General features: G+C 40.8%; 1 protein-coding gene across 3 annotated transcripts in view; it reads left to right on the top strand.

Annotated features, from left to right (window-relative positions):
• CAMK4 (calcium/calmodulin dependent protein kinase IV) overlaps nt 1-16,144 on the top strand; it is a 235,755-nt gene that overhangs the window by 203,371 nt on the left and 16,240 nt on the right. For all 3 annotated transcript variants that reach the window (XM_045999873.1, XM_045999872.1, XM_045999874.1), the window contains one exon: nt 15,374-15,449. In XM_045999873.1, coding sequence (XP_045855829.1) covers nt 15,374-15,449 — 76 coding nt within the window. The remainder of the gene's footprint in view (nt 1-15,373; nt 15,450-16,144) is intronic.

The following is a 16,144-nucleotide window of genomic DNA, read 5'->3' as shown; positions in this document are numbered from 1 at the left end:
AGTTCACTTACTAACGTTCTTATTTTGAGTTCCAAAGTATGACTTTCCCAAGATTCCTTATCTAGTTGTTATGGGTCAGAGATGAGAATCCAGGTAGCCAAGGCCCTAAGACAGATTTATAAAATTCCCTCTTCAAAAAAGCAATATAGGTAAAATCAATATAATTTTCCTTCATAAAAATATCAGTTATTACTTATAGCTTAAAATATGTTTTTAAAGATTTTATTTTTAAGTAATCTCTAAATCCAGTGTGGGGCTCAATCTCACAACCCCAAGATCAAGAGTCACATGCTGAGCCAGGAAGATGCCCCTAAAATGTTTTTTATTTTAGCCTTTTAAATCTCAAAGTATTACTTGATCATTGTAAGAAGTAAAAACCCACGTATGTGTAATCAGTATTAATAGCCTTATGCATTCTTCTTCGTCTTTCTCCATGTTTCCATAGTCACATAAACATTTTATGTTTGCTTTTAACTAGTTAGCTTCCCTAGTAAATCTAAAATATTATTTCCTTGTAGCTCAATTGTTCATAAACCCAATAATTACACAGAATTAAGTTTACCTGTCTTTTTATTAAGTATTTACATTGTACCAAATATTCTTGTTCTGGATCTTAAACTCCTCCTCGACAACAAGAGTAGCTTATCAATTAGGAGTAAATTCAGAAACTCCAGTTAACTGCGGCTTAAACAAGGTGGAAGTTGATTTCTGTCATGTTAGAAGACTAGAGAAAGATGATTCTGGTGGGTTCTGCAGCTATGACTCTGTAGGTCTCAGTGCCAAGGATCCAGACCTTTTCAGTCTGGTTCTAGCTTTCTTTTGCATGCGTCCTCTGAGTCCAAAATGGCTGTTTGAAATCACTCATTACATCTGCATTCCATGTGACGGGAAGGGAAGAGGGGGAGAGTATACCTTTTCACCGTTAAATAGACTTGCTGAAGCTCCACATCACTTTCACTTATATTGCTTTGGCCAGTCCTCAGTTACAGCCTCCATGTCCTTCAGGTGGACATGCTGATGCTCCAGATGGATTCAGGGTAACACATTAGAGTAACACATTAGACAGCTCACGAGCTCTACCACAGACTTTATTAAAGAGTAGGATTCCCATTCCTAGAACAAAACCCACTGAAATATGCCATATTCCTTATAGGCCTCTTCTTGTTTTGTTTTTATGTATTTCTTTAGAACTGTTAGCTGACAACCTGTGCATGACCCGTTCCTTCTAATGGTGCCATAGATATTTCCCCTTTCTCTAGGTCGTATGTCCTTATTTATCATCCTCCTGTATTTCTTTCATGACTCCTACACTTCCACGGCTATGAAGGAAAAAAAGAACCCTGAATTTAGTACCATGTGCCAGATGGGGTTGCCCGTTTGTGAGTACTAACTGCTGACCAATTTATAAAAGCATTTAAAGAGAATTGACAAAAGAATGATAAAAACAAAGTAAGGATTTCCCAAAAGAGAAAAGCTGATGGGCAGTTTAGTAATCATTATCTGATAGCAAACACCTACTATTCCAAAGAGATAGGTAGGTTGGAGCAATTCTCTGAGAGTTAGCAGCCTTGAATGGGAAGTTCAGAAAGAGCTTACACTAGCATCATTTCAGTGGCTTTGATAATAGTGATAAGAGCCGTTCTTTCTTGCAGCATTACAGAATAGTCATTCTATGAGTGACTGATTTATTCATTGATACAATGAACATTGGATGTCTAATAGACTCCATGTTAGGCATGAGATTACAAGAGTGAACACCATATGGTCTTGTCCTTCCAGGATTTCATAGGCTATTAAAGAAGAAATACTCATATACAATAAATCAAAGTTTGTTATGCTAAGTTCTGTGTTTGAGCTAAAGGCTTAAGGATACAGGGAAGAGGGAAAAATACATCTTCCCTAAAGAGGTTTTTACAGAGGAGGGATTTGAGCTGGACTCTGAAAGTTGAGTAGCAGTTCAAGTGAAGAGGTAGCCACAAGGTATTCTTTATAAGCAGGCAAAGGAAGAGAAAAGTCATAGAGGAGTGGTAGCATCTGGCAAGTTCAAGGACTATTGGTTACTTTCTCATTTTACACGATTGCAATATAGTTTTTGGTACAGAGGATACAGATGGACTTGGAAAAATAGGATGGACCATATTTTTTAAAATAATCTATAAATCAGGCTAAGGAATTCAGACTTTTATTGGCAGATAATAGTGATCCAGCAAAGATTTTTAATCAGTGTAATTATATTTTAAAATCAGATCTGTATCTTACAGATATCTTGATAATGACATTGTGACAGATGGATTGGAGGGAGAAAAAAGTTCAAAAGAAGACAAATTAGAAAGCTATTATAAATTCTCTTTCCTGTCCTTCTGATGTCAGAAATCTACACACAGGGTGCTTGCTGTCATTCCTATGAATAGCTTCTCAGAATAATGTATTCAACCGGTTCTCCATCCAGTCATTTATTTTTTAATATAAAATGATTATAAAAATACTATTTCAGACTCCTGTCATTGCCATAAACAGGCCCACCTTACAGATAATGCCTTCTAATAATGGAGGCTTATTTTCTATTTATTATTTAATTTTCCTGGCAGATACCCACATCACCCTATAGGGTATGTAAAGGGGAAGGAGGAAATTGGTTGACTGAATGTGATCCATATAATTCTTCTGCTGTGCTCTATGTAAAGGCTCACCAGGAAGCTGTAATTTGATTTAGGAAAAGGCTGAGAAAGCAGAAAGGAAGCTGGGGGTGGAGGGAGGAAAGATTGAGAGGGAAAAACAGAAGTGCTCTGTGGACTCTGAAGTGCTAAACATGTGTGTGGAATTACTATTATGTAGGCTGAGGCAGGCTTGGAATTCAAAAACAAGTAAGTTTGATGTGTTTAATTATAAGATCAAGGTCCAAATTATATATAAATAAACATATATTTATTCATACATACATATTTCCCAAAGGAAATACACTAAATTTTACTCAAAGTGGGACTAGAGTTGGGGTCAGGATTTTAAGAATCCACCTGTGTATAGTAACACAGAAAACACTGGAGGGACTGAGTTAGAGGAAAACAGAAGTCACAGTGACACCAAGGCACAGGAGCTGGATGACCTAGAACAGAAGAAAGATGCAGAGTTTAAACTCTTTAAAAAAATCAATAAAATAATATTTCTATTCATCTGTCTTAGAAACAGACTGTTCATAGGCAAGGCTGAAGCCCCTTTGAGGTTCCCTCAGTTCCAGCCTTTCTCCCCACACCCCACGTGAATACTGTCATGGGGTGGTGTGTCTTCTCTGAGAATACTTAGGTGGGGAGGAATCTGCCCATCGATAAAATGATTTGGAAATGAGAGCCAAGTGCAAGACTGGTAGGAATCACTGCTGTCCAACAGAAAGCATGACTTACACAAAGACTTTACATTGGACGAAAAGGGATCTGAAGCCAGCATAATTGATGGAGGGGTGTGAGCTTGCTTCCTTGCTTGTTGTAAGGATAATTACATCCCAGGTCAGTTAGCTTCATGTACACTGGGTCTAGTTTCTACCTATACTGAAAGGCTTTCTCAGTTATATCTTTTGAGGGAGTGGGTATTTATATTATACCATCTGTCATTTGTCAGGAAATACACAAGTGAAAAGCACCCATTCAGTTTCATTCATGGAACCTTTGCCCCAGGCTGTTAATAACAGAGGGTTCTCCTATAAGTGAATTGCAAAAGAAAAATCACAGATGCTGTGTGTTTAAGCAAATACTCATTATTTCCTGGGAAATGTGCCCAGTTGAAAATAAACTCCAGGCCAGAAAATTAAAATCTGTGATCCAGATAAATGAGATCAATGAGTAGTGCTCTGAAATAACCATGAAGAAATTCCCCAAATCTTGTTGCTAGGAAGAGAAATAGATCTCAAAAGACAGAAAAAACAAACCAACCCCCTGCCCCCATACCTCAAAATCCATTAGGTCATGGCTCTTGATAAATGGGCCACAGTGTATACAACCAAAATGTCTTGACTGGTTTAGCTATTTTTTTTTAAGTTTTTTTTTTATTTGTTTATTTTCAGTGTAACTGTTCATTGTTTTTGCACCACACCCAGTGCTCCATGCAGTACGTGCCCTCCCTATTACCCACCACCTGCTTCCTCAACCTCCCACCCCCCTGCCCCTAAAAAACCCTCTGGTTGTTTTTCAGAGTCCATAGTCTCTCATGGTTCATCTCCCCTTCCAGTTTCCCTCAACTCCCTCTCCTCTTCATCTCCCCATGTCCTCCGTGTTCTTTGTTATGCTCCACAAATAAGTGAGACCATGTGATACTTGACTCTCTCTGCTTGACTTATTTCGCTCAGCATAATCTCTTCCAGTCCCGTCCATGTTGCTACAAACGTTGGGTATTTATCCTTTCTGATGAAGGCATAATACTCCATTGTGTATATGTACCACATCTTCCTTATCCATTCATCCGTTGAAGGGCATGTTGGTTCTTTCCACAGTTTGGCGACCATTGCTGCAATAAACATTGGGGTATAGATGGCTCTTCTTTTCACTACATCTGTATCTTTGGGGTAAATACCCAGCAGTGCAATTGCAGGGTCATAGGGAAGCTCTATTCTTAATTTCTTGAGGAATCTCCACACTGTTCTCCAAAGTGGCTGCACCAACTTGCATTCCCACCAACAGTGGAAGAGGGTTCCCCTTTCTCCACAACCTCTCCAACACATGTTGATTCCTGTCTTGCTAATTGTGGCCATTCTAACTGGTGTCAGGTGGTATCTCAATGTTGTTTTAATTTGAATCTCCCTGATGGCTAGTGATGATGAACATTTTTTCTTGTGTCTGATAGCCATTTGTATGTCTTCATTGGAGAAGTGTCTGTTCATATCTTCTGCCCATTTTTTGATATGATTATCTGTTTTGTGTGTGTTGAGTTTGAGGAGTTCTTTATAGATCCTGGATATCAACCTTTTGTCTGTACTGTCATTTGCGAATATCTTCTCCCATTCCGTGGGTTGCCTCTTTGTTTTGTTGACTGTTTCCTTTGCTGTGCAGAAGCTTTTGATCTTGATGAAGTCCCAAAAGTTCATTTTCACTTTTGTTTCCTTGGCCTTTGGAGACATATCTTGAAAGAAGTTGCTGTGGCTAATATCGAAGAGGTTACTGCCTATGTTCTCCTCTAGGATTCTGATGGATTCCTGTCTCACATTGAGGTCTTTTATCCATTTTGAGTTTATCTTTGTGTATGGTGTAAGAGAATGGTCGAGTTTCATTATTCTACATATCGCTGTCCAGTTTTCCCAGCACCATTTATTGAAGAGACTGTCTTTTTTCCATCGTATATTTTTTCCTGTTTTGTCGAAGATTATTTGACCATAGAGTTGAGGGTCCATATCTGGGCTCTCCACTCTGTTACACTGGTCAATGTGTCTGTTTTTATGCCAGTACCACACTGTCTTGGTGATCACAGCTTTGTAGTAAAGCTTGAAATCGGGTAACATGATGCCGCCAGTTTTGTTTTTGTTTTTCAACATTTCCTTAGCAATTCGGGGTCTCTTCTGATTCCATACAAATTTTAGGATTATTTGCTCCAGCTCTTTGAAAAATACCGGTGCGGGGCGCCTGAGTGGCTCAGTGGGTTAAGCCTCTGTCTTCAGCTCAGGTCATGATCTCAGGGTCCTGAGATCGAGCCCCGCATGGAGCTCTCTGCTCAGCAGGGAGCCTTCCTCCTGTCTCTCTACCTGCCTCTCTGCCTACTTTGTGATCTCTCTCTCTGTCAAATAAATAAATTAAAAAAAAAAAGAAAAAAAGAAAAATACCGGTGCAATTTTGATCGGAATGGCATTAAAAGTATAGATTGCTCTAGGCAGTATAGACATTTTAACAATGTTTATTCTTCCGATCCAAGAGCATGGAACGGTCTTCCATCTTTTTGTGTCTTCTTCAATTTCTTTCATGAGTGTTCTGTAGTTGCTCGAGTACAGGTCCTTTACCTCTTTGGTTAGGTTTATTCCCAGGTATCTTATGGTTCTTGGTGCTATAGTAAATGGAATAGATTGTCTAATTTCCCTTTCTGTATTTTCATTGTTAGTGTATAAGAAAGCCACTGATTTCTGTACATTGACTTTGTATCCTGCCACGTTACTGAATTGCTGTATGAGTTCTAGTAGTTTGGGGGTGGAGTCTTTGGGGTTTTCCATATAAAGAATCATGTCATCTGCGAAGAGAGAGAGTTTGACTTCTTCCTTGCCAATTTGGATACCTTTTATTTCTCTTTGTTGTCTGATTGCCGTTGCTAGGACTTCTAATACTATGTTGAACTGGTTTAGCTATTTAAGGCTTGAAGTCTGTTCTTGTTCACCCTACCCATGTCAATCACAGAAAGGAAGAACAATCTGTTAGAGTAGAAACGAAAACAATATGGTAAAGGGTGAGATAAAAGAGTATTCTTAATACTAATTTCTAATTCATAAGCTTAGTTAATTAAACTATGTATGTTCATATTTCATATTTTTATCTGCCTGCCCAAGTTCTATTTACAGGGTCTAGAAGCTGTTCAGAATTTATTTTCTGTTGGCATTTGCCAGGGTCACACAAGAGTGATAATCTTATGTTGCTCCCACATTGTTATGTTTTAAAGAAATAACTTCTTATGTTCACTGTGCTGAAATTAAAGATAATTCCTCAACAGCCTGGAGTCAGACAGAAGAGACTTGTGTCTGCACGAACACACACTAATATGATCAATGTAGAAAAATTTAAGTGAAGTTAAAAAAGTAAATCTAATAATCTAAACTGTAAGCTTTCAGTATAGCTTCATAAAAGATGTATTTTGATCACTTCTGGAGGACTAACGAGCTCAGGTAAAATAAGAGTATTATGTTATATTGATAATCTAACCACCTAAGGAATGATCTCACCTGAGAATTAAGGAAATACCTACAATGATGACTTCCTTTTTATAGTGAACTTAAGAAAAAAACAGAAGAGTACATCGTAAAATGTCAATCGCAGGCCTGTAACGTAATGCTTGACAGGCTGATGTGTGTACGTGGGTTTCCTGTGGGGCTAGCTAACCAGGGGAAAGAGCAGGAAATGTGAGAGGAAGCCAGCAGAGAATTCTCAGCAGGTGGGTAAAGTGGGCCCAGGTTCATCTCCCTTTTGATACCGTGGCCCTTCTTTCTCCCTGAGACAGGCTGTGTCGCCAACCGCCATATGACTACAACACTTGATCCAAATGAACAAACGCCAGGCAAAGGAAAAAAGTGGGGCTAGGGACAGATACAGGAATGGTGAGGAAAGGCCATAGCTCATCTTGTTCTTAACCTTGCAGAGGACAGGGACTCTGCTGGTGGAGTGCAGGCTTATTTTAAGCTATCTTGGAGGTTTTCATTCTAGAGGAAAATGAGCCTCTTGGGGTTTTTTTTTATTGGTTTGGTACTGACCTAAACAAAGCGTATTGTGTGGAACTTTAGTTGTGTAGATATTCAGTCCTTTTTTCATTTAATAAATATTTATTGAGTTCCTACTATGCACCAGGCACTATTCTAGGTGCTAAGGACACAGCGATAAAACAAACCAACAAAAGCTCCTCTTTAAGAATGACATATTTTAGTGGGAGAAGACAAATAATAAAATTAGTGTGTCAGTATATAGAAAGAGGTTATGATTTCTGTGGAGCTGGGGAAGAGGAAAGCAAGTGCTGGGAGCTTGGGCTGCCACACACAGGCTGATCAAGGAAGGCTTCACTGGAGAAGGGAGCAGAAGAACAGGGACTTGAAAGAGGAAAGGGAGAGAGCAAACCATGTGGAGTCTATGGAAAGAGCACTCTAGGTAGAGGGCACAGAGCACACCAACCCTATGGCAAAAACATGCGTCGGTGTCTGTAGGTCCAGGAAGGAGGCAGCTGGGTGGAGTGCAGTGACAAGGGAAGAAAAATATAGGTGGGAGAGAGGACCAAAGAGCTCCAACTGGGAGGATAGAGCTCTCATTAACTGAGATGGGGAGGACCTTGGGAACAAAGGGATTGGGGTTTGTTGATTTTGATATTTTATATTTGATTTGGGGGACGGTGAGAGATCCAGGTGGAGGGGACACGTGGGCAGAAGGATATATATGTTTGATGTTCAGGAGCAGGGACATGGCTGTTGATATCAGTGTGAGCTCTATCGGCATATAGATGTGGCGTGAAGTCATGAGACTCTCTAACATCCCGAGGCAGAAAAAGAAACAACCCAAACTGATCCCAAGGCAACGTCCCCATCAGCAGGCCAGAGAGAAGGAAACACATTCATTAATCAAAGAACATCAAGTAGTGAAGGAAGCAGCATCACAGGACAGAATTAGGTATTATGAATGGATGCTATAAGGTACAGATATGGAGCACAATGTACAAAACAATATTCTAACATCTGAAGCTGTCAGCAGTAGGAGGGGCTGCCTCTCTGGCTCAGACACGACCCCAGAGGCTGACTGACTTGTGTCTCAGGATTCGGGGCCGTCAGGAAGGGAAAGGGATGAAGCGTCCTGCTCATCTCTGTATCACCCAGCAGATATATGATCTGTGGCCTTAAAAATATTGCCACATGATCTGTCTATATGTTTTATATGTGTAAAACTCTGTTGGGGATTATGGCAAGCACTTAGTTCAATCGAAGTTAACCAAATATATTCCAGCCTAAGATGCCTTATAAAATTGAGTCCATGGAGATTGTCACCAACATCATCCTCCCACTTTTCATGTTCTTTTGGTTTAGAAGCAGTCTTTTAATGTGCTGGTTATCCTTGGCTTCTGGGTCCCATCCCATAAATCACTTTCTGTGCTTCCCTCTCTCTGACTGTAAGCAACAACTTCAGGAACAAAACCAGCCGTGCCAGAGAATTCACAGAGCTGAGGACTCAGCTCTATTATCACACATGTGAGGGCGGAATGTAGGGGAGAACCGGTCACAGGAAGGGTGACTGATGACAAGTGGGTAGGAGACTTGCTTAAAATGTATTCTTTGGGCCCTGAACACCCACAAAGTGTTCCGTTTTAGAATGTTGTTGCAGAAAGGATATGCATAAAATAAAAATATTTCAGAAGAATTATTAGTGATAATTATCAGTGAGATTCATAGCTCCTTTAGAGAGAAACGTGGTATTTGCCATCCTTAACAGAGTTCAGAGTCCACATCCATCACTTTATATCTGTATCTCCATTTCCAAAAAAGATTCTTGTATGATGTTAATATGAGGATGAGTTGGGTTTATTTACTCACACTCCACCTCCTCACAAAAATGGAAAAGCAATTTTTCAACAGTTAATAAAGCTTTGCTGTTCCTGGGCCAGCATTCATCACAACTTTAAAGTGAGCAAGAGACTCAGTCTGATTAAGATTTGGAACAAATAGTGATTACTTTAAGATGGGAGGGCTCTGTGGGGTCATAGAAAAGTGAATTTCATAGAAATGGAACTTTCCCAGGGTAATAAAAATAGGTTGTGTTTATTTTTTCCTCTTCCGAAAGTACTTAGGTGTTCTCAGATATTTGATTTTCTCTTCAGGGTATTATTAAAAAAAATAAAAAGTAAGGTGAGGAAAATAAACAGGCTATCATTCTTCACCCATTTATAAGATTTATATGAAGAGAAATACCATGTAATCCATGTGGCAAAGAAGACTTTTTTAAGCAGTTTAAATGAAAAATATTAAGTGCAAGTTGAAGTGACTGATATTTGTGGTGTAAAAGATCAAGAGCCCAGGAAAATGAAGATGTTTTAGAACATACGGTATACCGCTTGGGTTTCAAAGCATCCTTCAAACTTCTTACTTAGTCTACAATAACAAGTCATTGATAACCAAAATGACAGAAGCCCCAAATGCCTCCTCAGTCCTTCTCAACCTTTCACACCATGGAACGGCAGTATGGAACTCTTCTGAGATTCACTGTAGTAAACTGACAAGGCTGCTCCTAGCCAGAGGCAACCCCTTCTGGAAATATCGCAACTGTTTCCCAGTCTGATTCACACCTTCGTTACAACACTTAGCAAACCGCACTAGGACATTGCCTGTCTTCTCTGCTGTCAAAGCATAAACTGCACTTGACAGAGCTTAAATTGTTGTTCTCCGTTCTCACCAAATATATGTGACACTGTGACAAAGGACCACACATGGTGCTGATGCTGAGGAAGGCACAATGTAGTCTGCCCAGCTGTGGGCACGGCTGCTGCCTGTAGAGGCTGCCCTGCCCGCATTCTCCTCTGGGTTCCTAGCCACGTTCAGAACAATAAGGGGAGAGAATTTCCAAACACTGCTCTTCTGCTTCAGACAAATCCCTCTTTCTCCTCCTTCTACAGTGCTCACTCCTCAGAGGCAAAGTTTAGAGGGACTTCTGGATGCCATGGACTTTTGTGGTCTCCACAGAACTTGGAATTCAAGACAAGCCTCTACAGTGAAAAGCTATAGGAGTTCTCCCTCAGCTATAGGAGGGGGTTTTCCCTCAGCTATAGGAGGGGGCCTAATGCTGCAAATTCAGATTCTGGCTTTAAGATGAAATAGTTTATCCCTCATATGTTGGGAATCACTAAAACAAAAGCATCGGAGAGAATTTAAAACAAACAAAAGCCCTGACCTGTTGGAATGTGTGTTCTGGCCTTGAGCTGCCTGGCAGGGACTCATCTCATTGGGACCTGGCTGTGCACCTCCAGCCGCACGGGCTGCCCCAGTTCCTCAAGCCCCCTTGCTCCTGCCCACCACCAAGTCTCTACCTGCGTGCTTGCTTCAGCCAACCCACTTCCCACTGTCTTTGCTCACCCACTCCCTTTGCCCTCTAACTTCTCCCTCCACCCTCTCCCTTTACCTGGCTAACTTCTCTAGCCCTTCACATCTCAGTTTAAACTTCGCTTTCTCTACTCACCTTCCCTGATCTTTCTGAGCAGGTAGCCCTCTCTTAGAGAGGCCCTCCAAGCACTTCCATTTACCACTTTGCATTTCTTCATGTGGTTTTCTGGATCAATGTCTTCCTTCCCCACCCAACTGTAAGCTCCATGATGGCAAAGACTTGTCCTCTTGAACTCCCCATTACTCCTCCAGCGCCACCCAGTGCAGTGTCCATCATACAGCAGGTATTTAGTAAATAGTTGATGATTTGTTTAATGAGTAAATGAATGAACATGTGGACTTCATTCACTTAGTGTCCCTTGGATTTGTCTTTCTCCAAAAAGTTAACAGTTGGAAAGAAGTCTTCAGGTAAAGAATGTCCCTCTGTAGTTTTAACTCAATAGGTCACAAGGGATTAATAAAATAAAGGTGCAGTCAGGGACCAAAATCGTCCCTACGGCTTTAGGAAAAGGGGAAACCTAGCATCAGTGGTCCCTATCAGTGTGCTATAGGGCATACCCCCATGCTTTTTATGTAGGACCATTCCTAGAACTGGTTACAGTGGATTTATTTAAGAAAATGAAATTCATCCCAGACTGTAGATGGACCCCCAGTCTCTAGATGTTTTCATGGTACCATGATCTTATCAAAAAATCAGCACTCTGAGATCTAAGTGGGATGTTGGTAAATAAATATCACTAAAGTTTGAATTTTTAATATAAATTTTATATTCCATTAAAATTGCTTTTTAAAACGTGAAGTCTGGTATCTTGGCAATTCTAAGACCATTTGCCAAAATCATTCTGTATTGGAGCTTAGAGTATGAAGTGTCCTGGGAGCTCTGTAGCGTTTAGCATTAATGAGCAATAACATGAAGGATAAAAGTTTAGGAAGTGGCAGAAAACTTGAACCCATTTAGAAGACAGCCAGAAAAATCAATAAAGGATTATCAACTATTTTTAGAAAAGATGATTCTAAATTATTTTAAATACTTTTTAAAAACTGGATCACACCTTGAAATGATTTCCCCCCCTACTTCATTTTGTTTGTTTGTTTGTTTTGGCAATGAGGTGGAAAAAGACAGGAAGGACAGCTGGACATGCCTATAGCATTAAAAGGCAAACTAGCTGATGTCTTTTCTTGAACTAAGTTGAAAGTAATCAACTATTTCTCACCTTAAGAAAATCACAAATTTGTAGAATCCACCACAAGGACATTTGATATCTTGGAGACTCTTAGTACTGGTATGTTAAGCCTGAAGTTTATTCTAGAAATCTTTGGCACTTGGAAAGGGTTCAGATACATTAAAAAAGTATGTTCTGCTGGTCTTAAAGTCAATGTCATGTTAATGAACAAATATTTAAAGGTTAACTGTGAATGGGACCAGACTGAGTCTAAGTGCTTAGAGTTTGTTTCCCCTAAATTTTGTATTATGATTAGTAAATATTATAAATTCTTTTTAAGAGAAACTTATGATGAAGGGTAAAAACATTCCATACTCCTTTTGTCTCAGTTAACCTCTTGAGGGAAAGTTTAGCTTTTCACACCAGAAGTTTGCCCACATTGCTGCCTAATAATGCCTTACAAGGAACTGAATTGCCTCTAGAGGTAAAGTTAGACCCAGTGCTGGGAAGGGTCAGATATTGCCACATCGGGTAAGAAACCCAGATAACCCATAAAGTGGATTCAGAAAGAATTTTGTTCCGTGGTAACCACTTCGTTTGGGACCTTAGCTTGGGAGCTATAAAGAATGGCCAGTTTGAATACCTTTTATTTCTTTTTGTTGTCTGATTGCTGTTGCTAGAACTTTTAGCACTATGTTGAACAACAGTGGCGAGAGTGGACATCCTTGTCGTGTTCCTGATCTCAAAGGAAGGCTGTCATCTTTCCCCATTGAGGACGATATTCGCTGTGGGTTTTTCATAGACAAATTTTATTAAGTTGATGAATGTTCCCCTCTATCCTGATACTTTGAAGAGTTTTAATCAGGAACGGATGCTGTATTTTGTCAAATGCTTTTTCTGCGTGAATTGAGAGGGCTATGTGGTTCTTCTCTCTTATTGATTGTTCTATCATAATTGATTTGTGAATGTTGAACCACCCTTGCATCCCATGGATAATCTTTTCAAGGTACTGTTGGATCCTGTTAGCTAGGATCTTGTTGAGAATCTTGGCATCCATATTCATCAGGGATATTGGTCTGAAATTCTCCTTGTTGATGGGGCTTTGCCTGGTTTAGGGATCAGGGTAATGCTAGCTTCATAAGGAATAACATGGAGGGCATTAGGAGAAGGAAAGGAAAAGTGAATTGGGGGAAATCGGAGGGGGAGACAAACCATGAGAGACTATGGACTCTGAGAAACAAAACTGAGAGTTTTGGAGGGGAGGGGAGTGGGGCTTGGGTGAGCCTGGTGGTGGGTATTAAGGAGGGCACGTGTTACATGGAGCACTGGGTGTGGTGCGTAAACAATGAATCTTGGAACACTGAACAAAAGAAAAAAATAAATTAAAAAAAAAAAAAAAGAATGACAAAAAGCCCCTGGGCTTTGCAACAGTGTGCTAATCTCTGAACAGCACAAAGGGAAGGGCTCACTGACCCCCCAGGTCAGTGCATGTAATAGGCACTCCTGCAGGAGGAATGGGAGTGCAGCAGGTTTTGGAAGTTAAGTGTTACTTAAGTTAAGTATTACTATCAGTAATGATCCCTCTACTGATAACACGGTGGCTAGCAGCTTAAACCTCAGAGTAAACTTGGAAACCAGCTGATCCAACTCACTTAGATTTTAGAGGTAAAAACAAGTTCCAGATTATGTCAAAGAATCTCCCCAACATATTTCTGCATGTTTAAATGTCCGTGTGGGACACGATAACACTCCATGGACAGGAAGACTTGAGTGGGGAAGGACTAACAATAGTACCAAGTGTGCACGGGCTCCGCTGCCTGACTGGAAGACCCCTCGGCCCCGTAGACAATGGCAGCCTCCCTCCTGACAGTGGCGGTCTAACCCGAGTTTCCTCTGAACTCTCATGAGCAAAACATTTGCAAGTGGGAGTTCATTGTTGGGGCCCACAGGAACCAGGTATGGGGCCGGATTGCCATGGAAAAGAAAGGCTAACCCAACAGAACAAACAGTGTTGGCAATGAGCGTGCCTTTTCTTCATTATGCTAATTAAATCCTAAGAGGAAGAACTTCTAGGAATAATGTGTCTATAGATGAGAAGAACTTCTTAGCCCCTGATACTGTCTGTGCTTTAGAGGGTCCATCTTGCTGTGTGGCTGCTGGTAGTGTTACACTGCACACTCATTTCACTGTATGGGCTCTTCATCTCCTGTCTTTTATGTAACACAACTTTTACAGGGAAGAGAAGATCCTGATTGCAAAAGGATAGGGAGATGAAGGGACAGTATGGGAAGCCGTCAGTGGAAAATCCGCTGTATTCCTTCTTCTAAGTCACATCCAAAGTCCCAGGAGAATAGCTTCCTTCCAGAGCTCACTTTAACAGTTTACACTGAATATGACATGCCCAGCCTGAATAGACAGGAATCCAGCTCCCTGGCTCTCCTGCTTCCAACTGGAAGGAGGAATGTGGTGCCCCCATCCCCAAAGCCTCCCTTAGGGAGTCCTCAGCATTCATCAGTCAGCTCCTAGCTCAGGGACCCCACTGACATCTACAGCACTTCTGTTTAAAATAGAAAAAAGCCACTCTGGGCTATAGGTCTGAGCCTTTTTTTTTTTTTTCCTTCCTTGTTAGGCAAACATAACACTTCCAATTCTCTGTGCAAACGATTGGCCCCAGTTAACTGTCCATTTTCACAGCTCCAACATAAATACCAACAGAAAAGATCTCATCATTCCATACTACAGGGCCCTTTCATGGCTGAGAAGACCTTCCACTTTCACAGTGGTGAGCAGGGCTCATAGGAGCAGGCTCATTGTGCACAGAGAAGACCCCTTTCTTCATACATAATCCCAAACTGACTGGGGACAGCTGCGCTCAGGTGACCTACATGTAGTTCTCAGCGCTAGGGCATGTATCAGGGCCCCTTCCAGCTCTTCTTCCAGCCCCCCAGCACTTGAGGCTTCTCAGTCCTTCCCACCCCATCCTGCCCTGCACACGGTCAAATAGACACATGCATGGATGTCCCCTGCTCCGAGCAGATCTAGATCTCAAGGTAGAATCACTGTGCCTTTCCCCTCTTACTGTGCGGAACTTGTTTTGTTTTCTGCCTACAAATCTCCTTTTGAAGAAAGGGATCTTTTACAACAGATCTGTCTGGTTGGAATGATGCTTCAGTGTAGACTATCAAAGTTAATAGCTTTATATTTATGCACCCCAAACACAGAAAGACTTGAATTTCTCCCACTAAAATGGATGTTAAGAATCTGTAGTCTCATACTTTGGTTTGGGGGGACAAAATTGATTACAAAACCATTTCTGAACTTTCTGTTAATTTCTTACCTGTTGCTTGTTTTCGAGATGTAAATGTTAAATTTAAAGTCGGATTTAACACAATATTCATTCTTTCTGCAGCACCTGAAATTCTTAGAGGCTGCGCCTATGGACCTGAGGTGGACATGTGGTCTGTAGGAATAATCACCTACATCTTGTAAGTGAAGAAAAGCAATCCCTATGGGTACTATTTGCCTTTGCTTTAATATTTCTTAGGTACTTAGAGGCCTCATAAAGAGCAAGATTACTTTTGACTTTTGTGATTTTCTACAACATACTAAATGTAGTTAGTGGTAGACTTTTCTGAAAACAAGCATCGCATTTTCTTCTCTGATTTTCCCGGGGCCAGACTGTCTGTCCAGAGCTTTTCTGCACCTCATTCTGCAGTGCAATGTATAGCAGATTTGGGGAACCATTCCCTATTTGATGTTAAGAACAAAAGGGAAACTCAGGTCCATCTCTTAAACTTGCCCTTGTTTTAGTTTTTATGTCTCATCAAAATACAGTATGAATCCTTTTTAAAGGGCAAATGGTTCTTTAATCTCCTAAGCAATTCCAGGGACATTTCTTGTCAGCAGTGTTTTTTTGTTTTTTGTTTTTTGTTTTTTGTTTTTTAAGATTTTATCTATTTATTCGACAGAGAGAGATCACAAGTAGGCAGAGAGGCAGGCAGAGAGAGAGAGAGAGGAGGAAGCAGGCTCCCCACCAAGGAGAGAGCCTGATGCGGGGCTCGATCCCAGGACCCTGGGATCATGACCTGAACCGAAGGCAGAGGCTTTAACCCTCTGAGCCACCCAGGTGCCCCTCAGCAGTGTTTTTAATGCAGTTTGGCTATCAGTTTTGTTTTCTGTC

This window comes from Meles meles, chromosome 3 (assembly GCF_922984935.1).
Source record: "Meles meles chromosome 3, mMelMel3.1 paternal haplotype, whole genome shotgun sequence".
Lineage (NCBI taxonomy): Eukaryota > Metazoa > Chordata > Mammalia > Carnivora > Mustelidae > Meles > Meles meles.
Note: the sequence above shows the minus strand (reverse complement) of the source record. Positions and strands in the feature narration are given on the sequence as shown.